The sequence below is a fragment of the Vulpes vulpes genome, chromosome 6, assembly GCF_048418805.1.
Source record: "Vulpes vulpes isolate BD-2025 chromosome 6, VulVul3, whole genome shotgun sequence".
Lineage (NCBI taxonomy): Eukaryota > Metazoa > Chordata > Mammalia > Carnivora > Canidae > Vulpes > Vulpes vulpes.
This window is the reverse complement of record NC_132785.1, coordinates 104,729,972-104,751,319: the sequence shown is the minus strand read 5'-3', so window position 1 is coordinate 104,751,319 and position 21,348 is coordinate 104,729,972. Positions and strand designations below refer to the sequence as shown.

General features: G+C 39.5%; 1 protein-coding gene and 1 pseudogene across 1 annotated transcript; both read left to right on the top strand.

The window, feature by feature from the left end:
• Window positions 1-8,120: 8,120 nt before the first annotated feature.
• ADAM21 (ADAM metallopeptidase domain 21) lies at window positions 8,121-10,262 on the top strand. The gene has a single exon (XM_026008361.2). It carries the CDS (start codon window positions 8,121-8,123, stop codon window positions 10,260-10,262), a length of 2,142 nt encoding a protein of 713 aa, XP_025864146.2.
• A 6,966-nt stretch (window positions 10,263-17,228) lies between these two features.
• LOC112927154 (cationic amino acid transporter 3 pseudogene) lies at window positions 17,229-19,029 on the top strand (annotated as a pseudogene).
• The last annotated feature ends 2,319 nt before the right edge of the window (window positions 19,030-21,348 follow it).

The window sequence follows — 21,348 nt, the reverse complement described above, 5'->3', positions numbered from 1 at the left end:
AACAGCTTCAGAAAAATAGGTATTAATTCTTCCTTAAGTGCTTGGTGGGCAGCCAGGGTGGCTCAGCGGTTTAGTGCTGCCTTCAGCCCAGGGCGTGTTCCTGGAGACCTGGGATCGAGTCCCACGTTGGGCTCCCTGCATGGAGCCTGCTTCTCCCTCTGCCTCTCTCTCTCTCTCTCTCTCTCTCTCATGAATAAATAAATAAAATCTTAAAGAAAAATAAATTCCCCTGTGAAGCCATCGGCCCTAGACTCTTGTTTTTGGGAGATTTGTTTATTACTGTTTCAATTTCTTTGCTGATTATGGGTCTGTTCAGGTTTTCTATTTCTTCCTGTTTCAGTTTTGGTGGTTTACAAGTTTCCGGGAATGCATCTATTTCTTCTAGATTGCATAATTTATTGGCATATAGTTTCTCATAATGTGTTCTTGTAATTGTATTTCTTTGGTGTTGGTTTTGATCTTTACTTTTCATTCATGATTTTATTAATCTGGGTCCTTTCTCTTTTCTTTTTGCTAAGTGTGGCTAGGGGTTAATTGATCTTATTAATTTTTTCAAAGAACTAGCTCCTGATTTTATTGACCTGTTCTTTTGTTTTCTGTTTCGTTGATTTCTACTCTAATCTTTATTTCTCTCCTCCTGCTTGAGTTAGGCTTCATTTGCTCTTCTTTCTCTGGCTCCTTTAGGTATAAGGTTAGCTTGTGTATTTGAGCTTTTTCTAATTTTCTTGAGAGGCTTGTATTAAAATGTACTTCCCTTTTAGGACCACTTTGTTATATCCCAATGGTTTTGAACAGTACGCTTTCACTTTTGTTAGTTTGCATGAAACTTTTTAATTTCCTGGTTGACCCATTCATTATTAAAAAAAAAATTTTTATTTAGCTATGAGAGAGAAAAAAAAAAAGAGAGAGAGAGAGAGAGACAGAGAGGCAAGCTCCACATAGGGAGCCCAACGCGGGACTCGATCCCCAGTCTCCAGGATCAGGCCCTGGGATGGAGGCGGCGCTAAATGGCTGAGCCACCCAGGCTGCCATGACCCATTCATTCTTTAGTAGGATGCTGTTTAGCCTCCAGCTGTTTGAGTTCCTTCCAAATTTCCTCTTGCAATTGAGTTCAAGTTTCAAAGCATTGTCGTCTGAAAATATGCAGGGAATAATACCAATCTTTTGGAATTAGTCAAGACCTGATTCATGATCTATTATGGGGAAAGTTCCACCCGCACTCTAGAAGAATTGCTTTAAGAATGGAATGTTCTGTATGTATCTGTGAAGTCCATCTGGTCCAGTGTGTCATTTAAAGCCCTTGTTTCTTTCTTGATCTTATGCTTTGATAATCTGTCCATTGTTTTTGGCAGGTCTGTGACAACTTCTCTTAGTTTTCCTTCATCTGAAAATGTCTTGATTTCTTCTTCATTTCTGATGGATATTTTTACTGTACATAAAATTCTGGATTAATATTTTGTTTTAGCTCTTGTGGAATATTTTGATATTTTCTTCTCACCTCTGTGGTTTTTAATGAGAAATCTACTATTTTTCAAAACATTTTCCTCTGTAGGTAAGCATTAGGCAAGATGTTTTTCTCTTAAAATCTTAAAGATTTTTTCTTTGTCATTAGTTTTCAAATGTTTTATTATGATGTGTTGCTCTCTGGATTTCTTTGAGTATATTCTGTTGGTTCCCTCAGTTTCTTGAATATGTTATTACTTTTGCTAAATTTGAGCAATCTTCAGCCATGATTCCTTTGGGAACTTTTCAACCCTGCCCTATTTTTCTCTTTTTCTGCAACTGTGATGACATGAGGGTTAGATCTTTTGTTATAGCCTTCAGGTACCACAGGCTCTTTACATTTTTTCCAATCTATTTTCTCTCTGCTTTTCAGAGTTATTACCAAGTCTATGGTTTGACAGACTATGATCATAGTTCTCTATGATCAAGTTCACCATTTATTTTCTCTGTTCTATTTTGTTGTTAGGCCATCCAGTGACTTTTTTGGCTTTAGGTTTTATATTTTTCAGTTATAAAGTTTTCATTATTTTTTCTTTCTTATACTTCTGTGATGAGACTTTAAATTTCTGCAAATTTCTTTCAACTGTTTTGACCATATTTGTTATTGCCCATTGAAGCATTTTTATGATTGCTGTTTCAAAACCCTAATCAGATCATTCTAACTTCTGCATCATCTCAGAGTTGGCATCTACAGATTGTCTTTTCTCATTTAAGTTGAAACTTTCTTAGTTCTTTGTATGACAGGTAAATTTTAATTTGATTCTGAACATTTTTTTGGGTGCTGTATTTTGGGATACTGCACCATCAGAGGAAGTATTGCATTGTTATTGCTAGATGATGGTAGATGTCCAGGTTTCAGCTGACCTGCCAAGAGGAAGGAGAAGCTCATACTGTTAAGCTGTGGAAGTTTACTCTTGCCCCTCTTGGCCTCTTCTGATGTCACTCTTGCTGGGAAGTTGAAGGATGCCACATTATTGCTGCCCAAGTGGCCTCCACTAATTGTTGAATGGGGGCCTCATTACTATATGGTGAGAAGGAAAGTCTTGGAACTCTATTTGACCTTCTCTGACACTACCTCAATCAGAGGCTTGAGGCTCCTCATTAGAAGTGTGATTGATATTTTTTTAAATGAATTTTTTTCTTTAAGATTTTATTTATTTATTCATGAGAAACACACACAGCGAGAGAGAGAGAGAGAGAGAGAGAGAGAGAGAGAGGCAGAGAGAGAAGCGGGCTCCTCGCAGGGAGCCCAATGTGGGACTTGATCCCAGATTCCAGGATCACGCCCTGAGCTGAGGGCAGATGCTCAACCGCTGAGCCACTCAGGTGTCCCTGTGATGGATATTTAAGCCTCATGTGGCCTATGTTAATGAGAATGCATGTGGGGTTACAATTTTTCTCATGACATTTGGCTGGAGTAGGACAGTTATTCTCTAAAAGATTCCCGTCTAGGCTAATCATTTCTTGGTCCTCTGGTTAGAGACAACAAACTTGTCTTGAGGCCTTTTGGGGCCTTTTTTTCCTTTTTTTTTTTTTTTTTTTTGTCTGTGTCTATTTCATTTTAAGGTTATAGGTTTCTCCACACGCAATGGGGGTAAAAGAAAATGCCGGGAAATCACTGCTGTATTGTTCCTTAGGTCCCAATATCCTTAGCTGATTTGTGTTCTTTGTTCCACCTTTCTGAACTATCTTAGTTTTGTATATAAAATTGGTGTTTTAACTTGAAGTGAGCAAGAGCAATAGGGCTAAGATGTTTATCTTTTCTAGAAACAGAAGTCCGTAATGATATTTTAATTTTTTAAAAAGATTTTATTTATTTGACAGAAAAACACAAGTGGGGGGAGTGGCAGGCAGTGAGAGAAGGAGAAGCAGGCTCTCTGCTGAGCAGGCAGGCTGAAGTGGGGCTCAATCCCAGGACCCTGAGATCATGACCTGGGCTGGTGGCAGACACTTAAGACTGAGCCATCCAAGAGCCCCCTTAATGCTTTTTTTTTTTTTTTTTTTAAGAAATGAACATTACTGCTTCTTTCAGCAAGAGAGATCGAGTCAAAACTACTTTCGGAAGCTTTCACTCCTTCCCCACCTTTATTTTTCCCAGGATATTTTTCTATCAGAAGCAGGCACTCTGGTCTTTGCTACTAAAACTTTTCCAGGATTGAGCTCCTGTAGTTTCCTTGTCTCTCATTTCTTGGGATAGGTTTTCCTCATTGTTAATCATCTCTGGTATAGGAGCAAAATTTACCACTGAGTTCAGTTGTAGACAAGACTTTTTAAATGTACTTTTCTTTCTTTTTTTAAAGATTTTTTAATAATAAATTTAAATATTTAAGAATATTTATTTATTTATGAGAGACACACAGAGAGAGGCAGAGACATAGGCAGAGACATAGCCTCCCTGTGAGGAGGCTAATGTGAGACTTCATCCCAGGACACCAGGATCACAACCTGAGCCAAAGGCAGACGCTCAGCCTCTGAGTCACCCAGGTGCCCTTTAATGTATCTTTCTTAAGATGGAGGTGTCTCCCGGTCAGAATGGCTAAAATTAACAACACATGAAACAACAGGTCTTTGTGAGGATGCAGAGAAAAAGGATCCCTCTTGCACTATTAGTGGGAATCAAACTGGTGTAACCACTCTGGAAAACAATATAGAGATTCCTCAAAAAGTTGAAAATAGGGGCACCTGGGTTCCAGCAAATTCTTGGTTTCAGCTCAGGTCATGGTCTCAGGGCCCTGGGATGGAGCCCCACATTAGGCTCTATGCTCAGTGGGGTGTCAGCTTGAGGATTCTCTCTCTGCCCCTCTTCCCACTCACACTCTTTCTAAAATAAAATAAATCTTAAAAAAAAAATAGAACTACCATGACCCAGCATTGCACTACTAGGTATTTATCCAAAGGATAAATATGTTAACTAAATTGCCTTTTTAAAAAAAATATTTTATTTATGTATTCATTAGCCTAGACGGGAATCTTTTAGAGAATAGAGACACACAGAAAGAGAGGAGGCAGAGATATAGGCAGAGGGCAAGCGGGCTCCTCACAGGGATCACGCCCTGAGCCGAAGGGAGACGCTCAGCTGCTGAGCCACCCAGGCGTCCCAACTAAAAAAAAAAAAAGAATCCTCAATACTGAGAAGGTGTTTTGAAACAGAAATGAAGGAAGACATTCCATACCATTTACACAGGGGGTTTTATTCAGGGTAGCTTGCTGACAGGTGGATTGAATAGGCAACGATCCTGGCACTAAGCAGCTAATCTCCACAAAGTCAAGACCATAACCCACAGATTAATAGAGTAAAGGGCGATTATCTAAAGTGGTGCCATCTGTGCACCAGAGGAACGATCAGAAGGCTTCCCATATTCTGGTCAGGGCATACATTAATCTATACAAGACCTGGAACACAGAGCCCAGGGGGAGGTCATTGCAGAGACATAAACAAGATGTGGGCCAAAGATAGAGTCAGTATTGTCAGCACTCCCACAGGAGATTTCTGAGAAAACCAGCATGAATCGAAGAAACTTTCTTTTTTTTTTTTTTTTTTTTAATTTTTATTTATTTATGATAGTCACACAGAGAGAGAGAGAGAGAGAGAGAGAGGCAGAGACACAGGCAGAGGGAGAAGCAGGCTCCATGCACCGGGAGCCTGACGTGGGATTCGATCCCGGGTCTCCAGGATCGCGCCCTGGGCCAAAGGCAGGCGCCAAACCGCTGCGCCACCCAGGGATCCCCGAAGAAACTTTCTGAGAGGAAACAGAAAAGGATTGTCATTAAAAATAGTTCCACTTGCTAGTTATAGAGCTCTGAAGCTACTAGTTAAATTGGCAGGTAGCAAGATTCATTGCCAAGAATCCTTTTAAAATAGAATCTACTCAGAGTTAGCTGTAATCTTTTATTGAATTTTTATTCTATGTAATATTTATATAATTAAAGTCATCTAATAGATGATATACTTTGTCAAATATTGTGTCATAAATTCTCTAACAATTTTGAGAATATTTTTCTCAAAACCAATTTAATAGGAGGTAAAATTTTTAACTCTTGTGTAATAAAACAATGTAAAGTAACAAAGTTATAAACTATATAATAAAAATTATTGAATATGATAAATATAAAGGGAATTACAGTATATTAATGTTGTCTAGATTATTCCAAAAATACTTGATACTGAATGTAGAATCTGATCTTGACCTACGAAATTATATATAACTTAGTTCCATAGTGAAAAGTGATTACACAGTCTAGATCAACACAGTAGCATGAGCAAAATCATGAAGCAGAAATGAAGCTATCTTGTATGAGGACAGAGAATGGGAGCTGAGGAGGCTATCCAATTCCAATGATACTGAAGTTTTATAGAAAATAGTGGAGCCAGAGCAAGTTATCCTTGACAGCCAATTGTTTCTGAAGTGAAAAATTCTCGTTGCTAAGCAACTAAATCTAGAACTTAGCTGAGAAATAAAAGGAAGAGAGTTTCTGTTTCCCCTTGTTATGTGAGGTCAACTACCAATCTTTGTTCATTGAAAAGTATGGTACAAACCATCACAAAAGAAAAGGCCATGGAAACAATAGCTTCTTCTGTTGGTAAGTCATCTGTTAAGTTTGGCTCACAGCATGAGTTGGTGGCCAGAGCAGTACCTTGGATAATGTGAATTTTCTTAATTTTTGTTTTGTTTTCCTTTTTGAGCATGGCCAAGGGGTGTTGGTAAGGTGCTTCAGGTAAAGTGACCAATTATTCCAGTTTGCCTCAGAGTGAGGGAATTGCTGGGATGTGGGGCTTTGAGTTTTAAGACTGGGACAATCCTGGGTAAATTAGAATGAGTTGGTTACTCTTACTGCCAGTAAGAAACAGATGAAATAGAGCCGAAAGAAGGGACATTAAAAGAATCAGTCTGCATGTAGGTAAGAGATGTGATATGAACAGAAGATGAGAGGCTACTACCTGAATCTATAGAGAAGGATCACTTTTTTTTTTCTGAGACTGGAATTTGGAGTGGAATAGAAGAGATGTAGAAATGGCGTTGGGTTCAGATAAGTTTTTAATGTTGAAAATCCTACAAAGCATTTTGTCTTTAGATTTGGCATCACTATATATATATTTTTTTTATTGGATTGAAGAGTAAGATATCCATTTTATACTGTGATCCAGTGGCCACACATATGCAAACACCCCCAAAACTTTACATATGAATTGCTATGGAACTTCTAGGAATGTCCTCTGATATTTTTATTCCATTTCTTTAAAGAAAAAACTGCAGGTCAGGATCCATCAAATTGATTTCGTGACTCTCTAATGAGTCAGACACTGGTGACAGATGGGAAAACTGCATATTGCACGATGGGGTAAGAGGAGAGAGGCACAGGTAGAGGTCTTTAGGAATTTGAAATAGCTGTAGGGAAAGAAAGAGTTGATAAAACATATAGAGGAAAGCTGTTGTTTATTTTGATATTCCAATAATGTTAAATAATTTGGACTTTTTAAAGATTTTATTTATTTATTTATGAGAGACACAGAGAGAGAGAGAGAGAGGCAGAAACATAGGCAGAGAGAGAAGCAGATTCCATGCAGGGAGCAAATGTGGGACTCGATCCCCGGACCCCGGGATCACGCCCTGGGCCAAAGACAGGTGCCCAATCGCTGAGCCACCCAGGTGTCCCAAAGAATAGGGATTTTTAATGACACTACCACACAATATTAATGCAGGGTGATGTTCTTGTAGGAGTTTGGGTCTCTGAAGTCCTCGGAATAATAAAATGAAGACAATGAGTATGGCTCAAAGATTCTAGCAGAATTTTCCTATTGTTGTCTGCTCTCAAGATGAAACATGGTTTATAGAGCTTAGCAGCAACGCTCTATTTCTATTGGCTCTTCTCACTTTCCATGCTCCCATTCACAGCAATTCCCACTCCATAATAAATAGCAAACACACAAGAAAGCTATAGAGAGCAAATCTGGAAATTAGGATCTCACCCAATTCAGAAATCTTTGTCCTTGGAAGTTTTCATATGATTGAATTTGTCTATGAACTTTGCTGTTCCCTTGTGGGATACTTGCATCTTGGAATAAAGTGCCTATTACTCAGGTGGATCTAAGTTCTCTAGGCAGCTCTGATAGTCAAAGAGGCAAGCATCAATAGTTATGCAGGCGCAACAGGCATAAACCAACATGGTCTTGGACAAATTAAGATATAGAGTCCCCCTACTCTGAAGTCTCTTTAACTTTTTATAGTGGAGATTTTTCATACCACCTATATGGACTGAGATAATTGTATAATGAAAACCCCCATACCTATTGTCCAACTTTCACAATTATAAACATATGGCCAATATTTTATCTATACCCTTCTAAATTCCCACCTCCACTTATTGAAAGTCCAAAGCATTTTCTTAATTCACTAATCACTTTTTTGCTGTTTGATTTTTTCCCATTTTCCTTACCCAATCCCATCACACCCCCATCCTTTTATTTTCACTTTCAGCTCTGCAGCTTTGATGCCCAACTCTGCCCAAACACAGATCCTTAAAGGTCAACTCTACACAATGACCAATGCGGAAGAAGCAGACCAGCAGTGCCTCACGGTTTTTCCCTGGACCGATGGCTCTGTAATGGCAGCTCCATAATGGTGGCTGGTGAGGCTGAGGTGCCCATGAGAGTTCTCTTGCTGTTCTGGGTTGGAATGTCTCTATTCCCTTCTGGCTTCTCTCAGGCTGGGCCCTCCCAATACCTCAGATCTCCAGAAGTGGTGACCCCTTTAAAGGTGACTGATAGGGGCAGAAGTGCAAAATCTCCAGGCTGGCTCTCCTACAGCCTGAAGTTTAGAGGCCAGAGACACATTATCCACATGAGGGTCAAGAAACTCTTGGTTTCCAAACACTTCCCGGTGTTCACCTACACGGACCAGCACGCCCTCCTCCAGGATCAGCCTTTTGTTCCTGATGACTGCTACTATCATGGTTATGTGGAAGGAATCTCTGAGTCCCTGGTTGCCCTCAGTATCTGTTCCGGAGGTTTTCGAGGAATGCTACAGATTAATGACCTTGCTTATGAAATTGAGCCCATCAGGCACTCTACCAAATTTGAACACTTGGTTTATGAGATAAACACTAATGAGACACAGTTCCCAACTATGAGATGTGGCTTAACAAAGAAGGAGATAGCACTCCAACAGGTGAAATTTGAAGAGGTTAAGAAGTCAACTCTGAAACAAAATTCTAATGATAAATTATGGACCCACTCATGGTTTCTGGAGCTGGTTGTGGTGGTAGATCACAATTTCTTAATTTATTCTCAAAGCAACTTCTCAATGGTGCAGGAGGATGTATTTATTGTTGTCAACATAGTGGATTCCATTTATCAGCAGTTGGGTACTTATGTGATTTTGATTGGGATTGAGATTTGGAATCAAGGAAATGTTTTCCCAATGATAAGCATAGAACAGGTCCTGGAGGACTTCTCTAAGTGGAAGCAAATCAGTCTTTCCCAGCTACAGTATGATGCTGCACATTTTTTCATAAGAAACTCACTTATAAGTGTACTTGGTATAGCCTATGTTGCAGGAATATGTCGTCCTCCTATTGATTGTGGGGTTAATAATTTCCAAGGAGACTCTTGGTCTCTTTTTGCCCTCACTGTGGCCCATGAGTTAGGACATACTTTGGGTATGTGGCACGATGAAGAATTCTGTTTGTGTGAGCAAAGTGGTTGCATCATGAATGCTATGAGAGTACCAGCAGAGAAATTCACCAATTGTAGTTATATAGATTTTACAAAAACCACTTTAAACCAGGGATCATGTCTACACAATATTCCACATCCAGGGGAAGTCTTTACATTGAAGCACTGTGGGAATGGCGTGGTTGAAGGAGAAGAGGAATGTGACTGTGGATCTATAAAGCAATGTGAACAAGATCCTTGTTGTCTATTGAACTGCACTCTGAGGCCTAAGGCTGCTTGTGCTTTTGGGCTTTGTTGCAAAGACTGCAAGTTCATGCCATCAGGCAAACTCTGTAGACATCAGGTTAATAAATGTGACCTTCCAGAGTGGTGCAATGGGACATCCCATCAGTGCCCAGAAGATGTATATGTGCAGGATGGGATTCCCTGTGGTGAAAACGCCTACTGCTATGAAGGGAGATGTAATAACCATGACAAACAGTGCAGGGAGATTTTTGGTGAAGGAGCAAAGAGTGCATATCAGAGTTGCTATCAAGAAATCAACTCCCTGGGAAACCGTTTTGGCCACTGTGGTATAAGTGGCACGACATACCTAAAATGTAATATCTCAGATATCTTTTGTGGAAGAGTTCAGTGTGACAATGTGACAGATATTCCCCATCTGAGAGATCATTCTACTCTGCAGCAAACTCACATCAATGGTGTCACCTGCTGGAGTATTGATTATCATTTGGGAATGGACACACCTGATGTTGGTGAAGTAAAAGATGGCACCATGTGTGGTCCAGGAAAGATCTGCATACGCAAGAAATGTGTCAGTTTGTCTCTCTTGTCACAAGTCTGCCTGGCTGAGACCTGCAACATGAGGGGCATCTGCAATAATAAACATCACTGCCACTGTGGCTATGGGTGGTCCCCACCGTACTGCCTACACAGAGGTTATGGAGGTAGTGTTGAGAGTGGCCCAGCATCTGCCAAAAAAGGTTTTTTGCTACTAGTTGTGAGTCTTATTTTATCTGTTTTGCTTTTATTGTCAACTGCTATATTTATGTACCATAAAAAAACATTTCGGTCTCAAGGAGACTAAGGCTCAGTATTCAGGTTAGAAAACTGCCTCCATTTTAATATCCTGTGCAGTATTAAGTTTTACTTTCTTGGCAGTGGAAATGTTACTACATGCCTGGAACTGAGCACATTTCTGACAATATACAGAAAAACGCAGGGACCTTCCCTTTTGTCAGTATCAGAAACATCAGAAACATTGCCATTAAGCAAAGGTAATTCCTAACGTCTTCCTGTCAGTAGACAGTTCATTGTTTTAAGCAGCAAATAAAGCTCCATTTCCCCTAAATTGGTTGTGTGTGTGTGTGTGTGTGTGTGTGTGTGTGCGCGCGCGCGCGCGCACAAATATGACTCATGGGAAAGGCAGGAGACAAGTATCTGAGGATCCAGACTTTACTTCCAAAGTAACCTTTCAAAGGTGCAGAGAATGTATTTCTTGTTGTCAACATAGTGGATTCCATTTATCAGCAGTTGGGTACTTGTGTGATTTTGACTGGGACTTGGATTTGGAATCATGGAAATATTTTCCCAATGATAGGCACAGAATAAACAGGCTGCCAAACTCATGCCATCAGGGGAACTCTGTAGGCATCAGGTCAATAATGTGACCTTCCAGAATAGTGCAATGGGACATCCCATCAGTGCAGGATGTGCAGGATGTGATTCCCTGTTGCTACAGGGACTGTAGCAGGATGTGATTCCCTGTTGCTACAGCCACTGCTGTCAAAAGGGATATAAAAAGGAGAAGAAATTACTCAAATGTTTCTAACATTCTGCTCCAAAATCTGAAAAGGAAGATAATAGTAATAATGTTTATCCCACCCAACTTCTTGGGTTTATTTGATAATCAAAAGAGAGAAAGAAATGTTTAATAAAAACTCCTGACCCTGTTTCTTTTGTGCTTCCTACCCAGACTTGTCTGTTCTCTTGGCTTTAATTTGGCAGTTTGGGTATGCTTGTGAAGTATTTTCTTTGAATATCAGAATGTGATCTCTATGAGGTCAAGGTGGTTTTTATCTGTTCTGCTGTTGTATTCCAATACACAGAACAATGCCTAATACAGAGTAAATATTTGAATGAGGTAATTAATTTGAATGGATTAATCACATTAAATTAATTAGGAAAATGATACTTTGGTTCTCTTTTTAAAACTATTGTAGTTCTTGCTCAAAATTCAACTTTGATATTTAAAATATGTGCATTTATAATGCTCCCTTTGGTACCTGCCCAGTTTTTGTCCCCAATTTGTCTTCTCAGTGTTTTTGGAAATCCTGTCTCTTAAAAACACATGTCTTATCAGACACCTTCTGTATATGGTCCAGATAACTTCTGAATGCTGCTCTTTGTAAATTGAGTCAAACAACATTTCTGATATCATTTCCATTATGCTTTGCACAAGTTGCACCCACTGGCTATTTTCTATTTTGAATATATGTGGCTCTGCCATGACTGCACATCTATACGTGCAATTCTCATTCCCAAAATGCTGTTTACCACCCTCCCCCACTCCCTTGCCCTGGGAAACTCCTGTTTTTCTCTTAACAGAGGTCAAACATCTTATCTTTGGAAAAGCATTTCCTTGTGAAATATTAGGTGTTCTACTTGTGTGCTCCTGTCACTTTGTGGTCATTTCTTTAATGCACTCCAGGAATAGATGGGGAGAGAATCTAACAATGTATCAGGCAGGGACAAAAAGAGAAAAGGCTATCTTTTTTTTTTTTTTTTTTTTTTTGGTGTTCAATTTGCCAACATATAGCATAGTGCTCATCCCTTCAAGTGCCCCCCTCAGTGCTCGTCACCCAGTCATCCCCACCCCCCGCCCACCTCCCTTTCCACCACCCCTAGTTCGTTTCCCAGAGTTAGGAGTCTCTCATGTTCTGTCTCCCTTTCCGATATTTCTCACTCATTTTTTCTCCTTTCCCCTTTATCCCCTTTCACTATTTTTTATATTCCCCAAATGTATGAGACCATATAATGTTTGTCCTTCTCCAATTGACTTATTTCACTCAGCATAATACCCTCCAGTTCCATCTACATCGAAGCAAATGGTGGGTATTTGTCATTTGTAATGGCGGAATAATATTCCATTGTGTACATAGACCACATCTTCTTTATTCATTCATAGGAAAAAGCTATCTAGTGGAGCCAAAGAAATGGAACGATGAACCAAAAAGACAGTCTGACTAAACCTGATTTTAGAAAATAAGTCAGAGAAAGATTCACAGGTTTTAAACATAGATGTCCAAATAGAGACAAAAGGCAGCTGCTCTAATTACTTGGTTCTCTTTTAAAATTGTTTTTGTAAAAAAAATAAAAATAAAAAAATAAAAAAATAAAATTGTTTTTGTAAAAACAATGTTACATTTTATTATAGTCCAATTTATCAATCTAAAATTCTATTTACTAGGTTTTATATTTTTGCTTGAGATTACTCTGAGAGAATCCTTTTTATTTCCTCTGATTATGTTGACTTCAGTTTTAATGTTTAAATCTAAAATTTATTTTGATGTAAGGAATGAAATAGGAATCCAACCATATGGTTTTTTTTCAATTGGCTAGTCAGTTGTTCCAATTTATTTTATTTTTATTTATTTTTTTATTCATGAGAGACACAGAGACAGAAGCAGAGACACAGACAGAAGGAGTAGCAGGCTCCTCACAGAGAGCCCGATATGGGATTCAATCCCTGCACCTGGAATCACGCCTTTAGCTGAAGGCAGATGCTCAACCACTAAGCCACCCAGGCGTCCCCCAATTTATTTTATTGAATAAGTGACTGTTCACTGTTAACTGGTAAATTAAGATTCTGTGTTATATTTTAAAATTAATTTGACAATCACATTATTTTACTCATACATTTTTATAAGAAGTCACAATATTTCTGCAATATTTCTATCTTAAGGAAAAGCTACACTGCCATTTTAGGTTAGTTGAGTTCACTAGGGCTGGATCAGTCAAGATTAGTGTGCAGAACTTAGCCTCCTTATAACAAAGATACAGTGTCTTACTTACTATCTTAATTTGGGTCCTCCAAAAAGCAGACAGTGAGACCAGGATTTAGGTGAAGTTAGTTTATTTGGGAAGCACAACAAGGAGTATGTTAATGAGCAAGTTTCCACTCTGGGGTCATCCCCTGTGAATTCTCTAAGAAGTCATGTGAAACATGTTTTGGAATATTCCTCCATGGTGCAAGAGAAAGCATTCAGGAAGAGAAGTGAGATAAAGCTGTTTTATTTTATTTCATTTGTGTGTTCACTAGAGTAACACTTTTAATTTTCTTTAAGAACTTTTCCTTTGCAGTTACAACTTGATTGTTCCGCACAATAGGTCTAGCTTTTGGTCTATCTCAGCTTTTAACACCAAGCCTAACCATTTCCAGCATTTGATTCAAAACGAGAGGCATGCAACTCTCCTTTCACTTGAACACTTAGAGACCACTGTAGGGTTATTAATTAGCCTACTTTCAATATTGTTGTGTCTTAGGGAATAGAGAGGCCTGAGGATAGGAAAAAAGATAGGGGTGTGGCTGGTCAGTGGAGCAGTCAGAAAACACAAAACATCATTAGTTAAGTTCCCCATCTTAAATGGTCATGACACCTTAAAACAATTACAACTTTAACATCAGAGATTACTGATCACAGATCATCATAACAAATGTAATAATGAAAAAGTTTAAAATACTACAAGAACTACCAAAATGTGACACAGATACAGGAAGTGACCAAATGCTGTTAGAAAAATGGTGCCAAAAAGCTGGCTCAGTTCAGGGTTGCCATAAACCAATTTGTTAAAAAAAAAAAAAATGTTATCTGTAAAGTGCAATAAAGTAAAACAAAGAAAATGAACTATGCCTGTATACATCCAAAATCTTGCTTCAAAGGTATGATAATTCTTCTTTTCACAGTACAGTATGAAAATAATTTGATCATCTTGACACTCCTCAGGACCTCACACTGGTCTAGCATATTCATGGAAGCATGCTAACTAAAGCTAGAGAATGGGAAATTCCAAGTATTATGAATGCATGTCAGAGTATGGGAGAAAAGCTCCATAATATTTAGAGGCATGCCATACTTGGGATATTTTTAGGGGTCTGGGAGTACACTAAGACATTCCCTTTGAACTAAAGGACAAATTTAAAAAACTCAAATCTCCTACCACTAATAAAGAAGCAAAGTGCCTGATGGGTAAGTCACTCTGGCCCTGCCCTTTCTCCTTTTCTGCTTCCTTATCTTTTTCTCTCACCTTCTTTTCCTTTTTTCTCTTAGATTTTCAGTATCCATTTGAAAATAAATTTGTGAAATCACCTATAAAAATTTCTAGGTCTTTAAAAATTTATTGAAATGTTCCTGAATATTTCAAATATATATAAAAGTTGAAAGAGAATAATTATGAACTCCTATACTCCCACCAGCAACATTCAGCACACATCAAGATTTTGCCACTCCTTTGTTTATCCCAATTTTGCTATTGTAGTATCTGTAGAACAAGCCCTAGCAGGTCCTTATATTGTATGTCAAGTGATAATAATATATTATTTGAAAACAGAATGTAGTAAGTAAATCATGTATATTATAAACCCCAGAGCAACAACTAAACAATTTTTAAAAAGAGGTGTTAGTAGTAAGCCAGTGGGGAACACAAAATAAAATTCAAAGAAATATTCAACCAAAGAAGGCAAAGAAATTGGAAAAAATTGTTATGAAGAACAGATGACACAAACAGAAAACCAATAGCATGACAGTCACATTAGATCCAGCTATAAAAATAATTATAAAAATTTATATAGTCTGAATACACCAATTAAAGGCAGAGATTATCAAACTGGTTTTAAAAATAAGATGTAATCATATGGTGTCTACAAGAAACATTTTTTAAGCAAGTCATATAGATTAAGATACTAGGATGGCAAATGCTAGCTACATAAACACTAATTGTAAGAAAGCAGAATTGCTAAACTGACATCAGAGAAAGTTGACCAGAAGACAAAAAAAAATACTGTTACATTTCATAATGATAAAAAAAGGGTCACTTTATCAAGAAAACATAACATTCCTAATTGCCTAGGCACATGATAATAAAAATACAATAAACATAAAAGACTGGCAGATAAAAGGAAAAATAGGCAAATCCATTATTTGTGGATTATTTCAACACTCCTCTCTCACTAATTGATAGTGATAGAAAATCACTATAGTAGATAGATAGTAGATAGAAAATCAATAAAGATACAGAAGACTTGAATAGCAGTATCAACCAACTTATGTGACATTTATAAAACATTACACCCAAGAGTAGCAGAATTTTTTTTTCTTTTGAGAGAGAGAACATGTGTGCATAAAAGCAGGAGTGGGAAGGGGAAGAGGGAAAGAGAAGCTTAAGCAGGCTCCACATCCAGTGTGGACCCTGAGATCATGACCTGAGTTGAAACCAAGAGTCAGTCACTTAGACATTTAACCAACTGACCCACCCAGGTGCCCCAGAATACACATTCTTTTCTTTTCTTTTTTTAAAGTGTTCTTATTTATTTATTTATTTATTTATTTATTTATTTATTTATTTATTTATGATAGTCACAGAGAGAGAGAGAGAGAGAGAGAGAGAGAGGCAGAGACACAGGCAGAGGGAGAAGCAGGCTCCATGCACCGGGAGCCCGATGTAGGATTCGATCCCGGGTCTCCAGGATCGCGCCCTGGGCCAAAGGCAGGCGCCAAACCACTGCGCCACCCAGGGATCCCCTAGTGAATGTTTTAATACAAGCTCACAGAGCAGGGCAGGGTCTGCAGTCTCCTGGCAGCTGACATCCCAGATGGTGCTGGGTATGTATAGAGCCCAGTGTGGCCAGTGAGGAGTCTGCAGAAGTGAGCTCACCTTCTCTCCTGGAGCCAGAGATGGAGGAGACAGAAGGAATTGCTTTGGTTGTGAGCCACTGAGGTGACTTACTTCTTTTCACCCTTCCCACCACGTTCTCATAACAATGCACATAAAAAGTATAGTGAATTTTGTTTGGGTGCTTTGGGTGAGATGTATTGAGTGTCAGAATTCACAAAACCACCTTCCTGGCTCCTCTCCCTTCTCAGTCTTGAACCCTGGGGTGGTTTCTGCCCCCACATCTCCAGGGTTTCCTTTCCGGGCAGCCTGGTCCTCTCCTTCTTGCAGATGGTTATGAAGGCCCTGCCCCTTTCTTCCTCCTCCTCTCTGTTCACAGCACTCCTGTGGGCCTAGGTGGGTAAAGGGAAGGGGTGGTCTGTATATTTGTGGCCATCAGTACAGCTGAATGGATGAGGCAGAATGAGGAGAAAGGGGGCCAAATTGCCTCCTGACCTTGGCTAACTAACATAGAGGCTAAGGGTTTTAAGGCTGGAGGACCAATATTTGTAATTAACCTCAGGTGATATTTAAAAAATGGATCGGTCTGTAATTGCAATGAGGTCCACTAGTCCATGAATTAATGCATCATAATTCATGCTTAAGCACTGCACACACATCCTGTGTGTGAATTATTGCACAATACATTCATGCCCTCTTGTGTCTTACCACCTAATTAGTAGATGAAGATATGTGAGTTATATGAAAACAAATGGGATTTTATTTTGTGGTGTGTAAAAAAGGAGAATGTTGGGAGGTATTTGGTATTTTTTCTGGAGGGGGAAAGCAGGGTTGATCTTTCTTATAATGTTCTTTGGTGTAAGTTTCTGTACTATTTGGGCTGTAGCAGGTGATATGTGATTTTTGAGTTTTGGTTGGTGGGTTAAATAATCGGTTCAGTAAATATTTATTGTTTACCATGTCTTAGGCATTATGGAGGGAGAACACATACCAGAAGAAATATGAAGCAGTAGCTTTGAAGCCTAAGCAACCAAGCGATCAAGGCATCCACAACCCAACCCAACTCAACTTAACTCATCTCCCTGGACCTGATCTGAGACTTACAGCTCCCTGGACTTGCTACAGCTCTTTGATTCTAGAATTTTCTTCAATTCTAGCTAGAATGCTGCATCAAGCACTTCACAGATTTGGTAAAAACCTGAGACATAGACATCCGCTGGAGCAACCTGTGGCTGAACCTGCCCCTGCCAGAAGCCTGAGCACTCTGGATTTAGTAGCCCTGGGTGTGGGCCACACAGTGGGTGTAGTGTGTATATCTTGGCTGGGGAGGTGGCTAGAGATAAAGCAGAACCATCCATTGTGATTTGTTTGTTGGTGGCCAGCCTATCTTCTATGTTGGCTATGCTGTACTTTGCAGAGTTTAGTCCCCAGATTATCAACTCTGGCTCCAAACATCTCCACAGCTTTGTCATCGTAGATAAACTTGGGGCTTTCATCACTGCCTGGATTCTCATCCTCAACAATGTTACTGGTGTAGCCATTAGGATCTGGGCTTGGACCTTAGCTCTTGACAACCTTTTTGGAAACAAGATATCTCAGACCTTGCAGGAGACAATTTCACGACATGTTCCCAGGGTCTTTGTAGAAGTTCTAGGCTTCTTTTTTATGTTCCTTGTGTTGTTGCTCATGGGATTGCTGACTCGGAACATTGGGCAGCTTTCCCTGGTTACCAAAGTGGTCACATTGGTGAACCTCTTGGTTCTTAGTTTTGTCATCATCTATGGCTTCCTGAAGGGGGACCTGCACAACTGGAAGCTCACAGAAGACAACTACATAATGGCTGGACTCAGTGACACTTCTAGCTTGGGACCTCTGGGCTCTGGAGGATTTATGCCTTTTGGCTTCCAGGGGATACTCCATGGATCAGCTACCTGTATCTATTCTTTTACAGGCTTAAGCATTATTGTTCCAGATTTGAAGTAGCCCAGAATTTCCAGCATTCCTTTCCTATGTTCATTGTGATTTCACTACTCATCTGCATTTTGGTGTACTTTGGTGTCTTTTCAGCACTAGTGCTTATGGTGCCTTATTACCAGCTCCAACCTGGGAGCACCTTGTCTAAGGCATTTCTCCATACTGGCTGGGCCCCTGCCTACTATGCTGTAACTTTTGCATTCTTCTGTAGTATTTCTGTCAGCCTCTTGGATTATATGTTTCCCATACGCCAGCTAATCTCCATGATGGCACATTATGGCCTCTTTTTTCCTGTCCTTGCAAGGATACAAACCAGCATATACACATCCATTGTGGCCACTGTGATCTTTGGGATTATTGCAGGAATCATGGTATTATTCTTTGGATTTGCCAATCTCTTGGACCTCATGTCAGTTGGGGCCCCGCTAGTTTACTCCCTGCTGGCTTTTAGTATTCTCATCCTCAGGTATGAGCCTCAGAGGAGGAATGGGGGAAATGAAGCACAGGTGCAGGAGGAAAATGAAGCAGAGATGCAGGAGGAGAATGAGGAAAATGAGGCAGAGGTGGGAGAGGACCAGATCTGCAGCAGAGAAGCTGACTCTACAGGGACTATTTTTTCCAGGCAGCCCCACCCCCACTCCACTCTCTGGCCGGGTTGTCTATGTTTCTTCTCCTCACTGCTTGCTCTGCTGCTGACTCCTCTCTGCTTGGTGCTAGTGCTGGCCCAGTGGCCAGATCTGCTTTCTGGAGACCCAGTGTGGATCACAGTGGTTATGCTGCTCCTGGTGCTCATCACTGCGATCACTGGGGTCATCTGGAGACAGCCACAGAACTCCACTCCCCTTCACTTCAAGGTATCTGATCTGCCTCTCCTCCCACTCCTGAGTATCTTTCTCAATGTTTATCTTATGGTGCAGAGGACAGCTGGCACCTGGGCCCTATTTGGTGTCTGGATGCTGATTGGGTTTGCTATCTACCTGCTTATGTGATCCAGCAGCACCTGGTTCCTTAGCCCCACTTCACTTATGGCCAGAACTGTAGACCTTGAATTCAGTGGCGCCAGTACATATTTGGTTTGACATCATCACACCTGAATGCAGTGTGGACCCCTGCACAATAACAGGGAGTACTTCTGAGGACATGGAAAGCTATGCCTCCCATGAGTTATTTGTAAGGGAACATTAATAGCACTTTGTATTTATTGTGAAGTGAAGAATGTGTCATTGCTCGCTCTCTTTTAAAGTTGTCTAATTTTCAATTGTGTCTTTATGGCACACTAGCTTTAAGAAAGTTTTTAAGTTCTTATTAAAAGAGCTAGATGGGGGTACCTGAGTGGATCAGCTGGTTAAATGTCTGACTTCAGCTCAGGTCATGATCTCAGGGTCCTGGGATCAAGCCCCATATCAAGCACCACACTCATGAGTATTGAGTCTGCTTGTCCTTCTGCTCCTTCCCCTACTTGTGCTCACTCTCTATCTCCAGTCTCTAATAAATAACTAAAATCTTTTTTAAAGAGCTATAGCGGTACCTGTGTAGCTCCATCAATTAAGCTTGAGTCATGATCTCAGGTTCCTTAAGATTCTTCCTCCCTCTCCCTCTGTACATCATCCCACTCATGCGCTCTCTCAAATACACAGATAAATATATATTTAAAGAGCTATAAAAATGTTGTTTTCTTTAGGCTAATATCCAGTGTGGAAATATTGATATATCTATATTTAATTTTTTGAGGAACATCCATACTGATTTCCATAGTGACAGCACCTATTTATATTCCCACCCACAGTGCATGAGGGCTCCCTTTTCTCCACATCCTCATCAACACTTTCTATTTCTTGTCTCTTTGATTTTAGCTATTGTGACAGGTGTAAAGTGATATCTTATTTAATTTTAACTTGCATTTCCATGATAATTAGTGATGATGAGCATATTTCTTTGTGTCTGTTGTCCATCTTGTATGCTTTCTTGGGAGTAATATTTATTCAGGTCTTTTACCCATTTTTAATGGATTATTTGTGTTTCTTTAATGATGATTTATGCAAGGTCTTTATGTATTTTGGATATTAACCCCCTATTGGATATATTATTTGCAATATCATCACTCATTTTATATTGCACCTTTTTGTTTTGTTGATGGTTTCCTTTTCTGTGCAAAAGTTTTTATTTACATGAACTCAAAAAGATATATGCACTCTTACGTTTATCTACAATAGGCAGGATATGGAAGAAACCCAAGAGTCCACATAAAGCTTAATTGATAAAGATGCAATATATATATATATATATATATATATACGTATATAATAACATATATAATGGAATATATATTGGAATATATAATGGAATATATATATTATATATTATATATATAATGGAATATAATTCAGCAACAAAAAAGAAGGAAATCTTGCCATTTGTAACAACATGGATGGACATAGAGGTTGTATGTTTTGTTTGTTTGTTTTTAAAGATTTTATTTATTTATTTATTTATTTATTTATTTATTTATTTGACAGAGGGAGAAAGATGGAGAGAGAGCCAGAGAGCACAGCAAGGGGAACAGCAGAGGGAGAGGGAGAAACAGGGAGCCCAGTGTGGGTCTCCATCCCAGGATGCTGGGATCATGACCTGAGCTGAGGTAAGACACTTAACTAACTGAGCCACCCAGGTGCCCCGGAGGTTGTATTGTTAAGTGGAATAACAAGTCAAGAAACATAAATACCATATGATAACATTCACATGCATACTTAAGAAATACAAATCAAAACCACAAAGAGATACCACCTCACACCAGTGAGAATGGGGAAAATTAACAAGACAGGAAGCCACAAATGTTGGAGAGGATATGGAGAAAGGGGAACCCTCTTGCACTGTTGGTGGGAATGTGAACTGGTGCAGCCACTCTGGAAAACTGTGTGGAGGTTCCTCAAAGAGTTAAAAATAGACCTGCCCTACGACCCAGCAATTGCACTGCTGGGGATTTACCCCAAAGATACAGATGCAATGAAACACCGGGACACCTGCACCCCTATGTTTATAGCAGCAATGTCCACAATAGCCAAACTGTGGAAGGAGCCTCGGTGTTCATGGAAAGATGAACAGATAAAGAAGATGTGGTCTATGTATACAATGGAATATTACTCAGCCATTAGAAATGACAAATAGCCACCATTTGCTTCAACGTGGATGGAACTGGAGCGTATTATGCTGAGTGAAGTAAGTCAATTGGAGAAGGACAAACATTATATGGTCTCATTCATTTGGGGAATATAAAAATTAGTGAAAGGGATTATAGGGGAAAGGAGAGA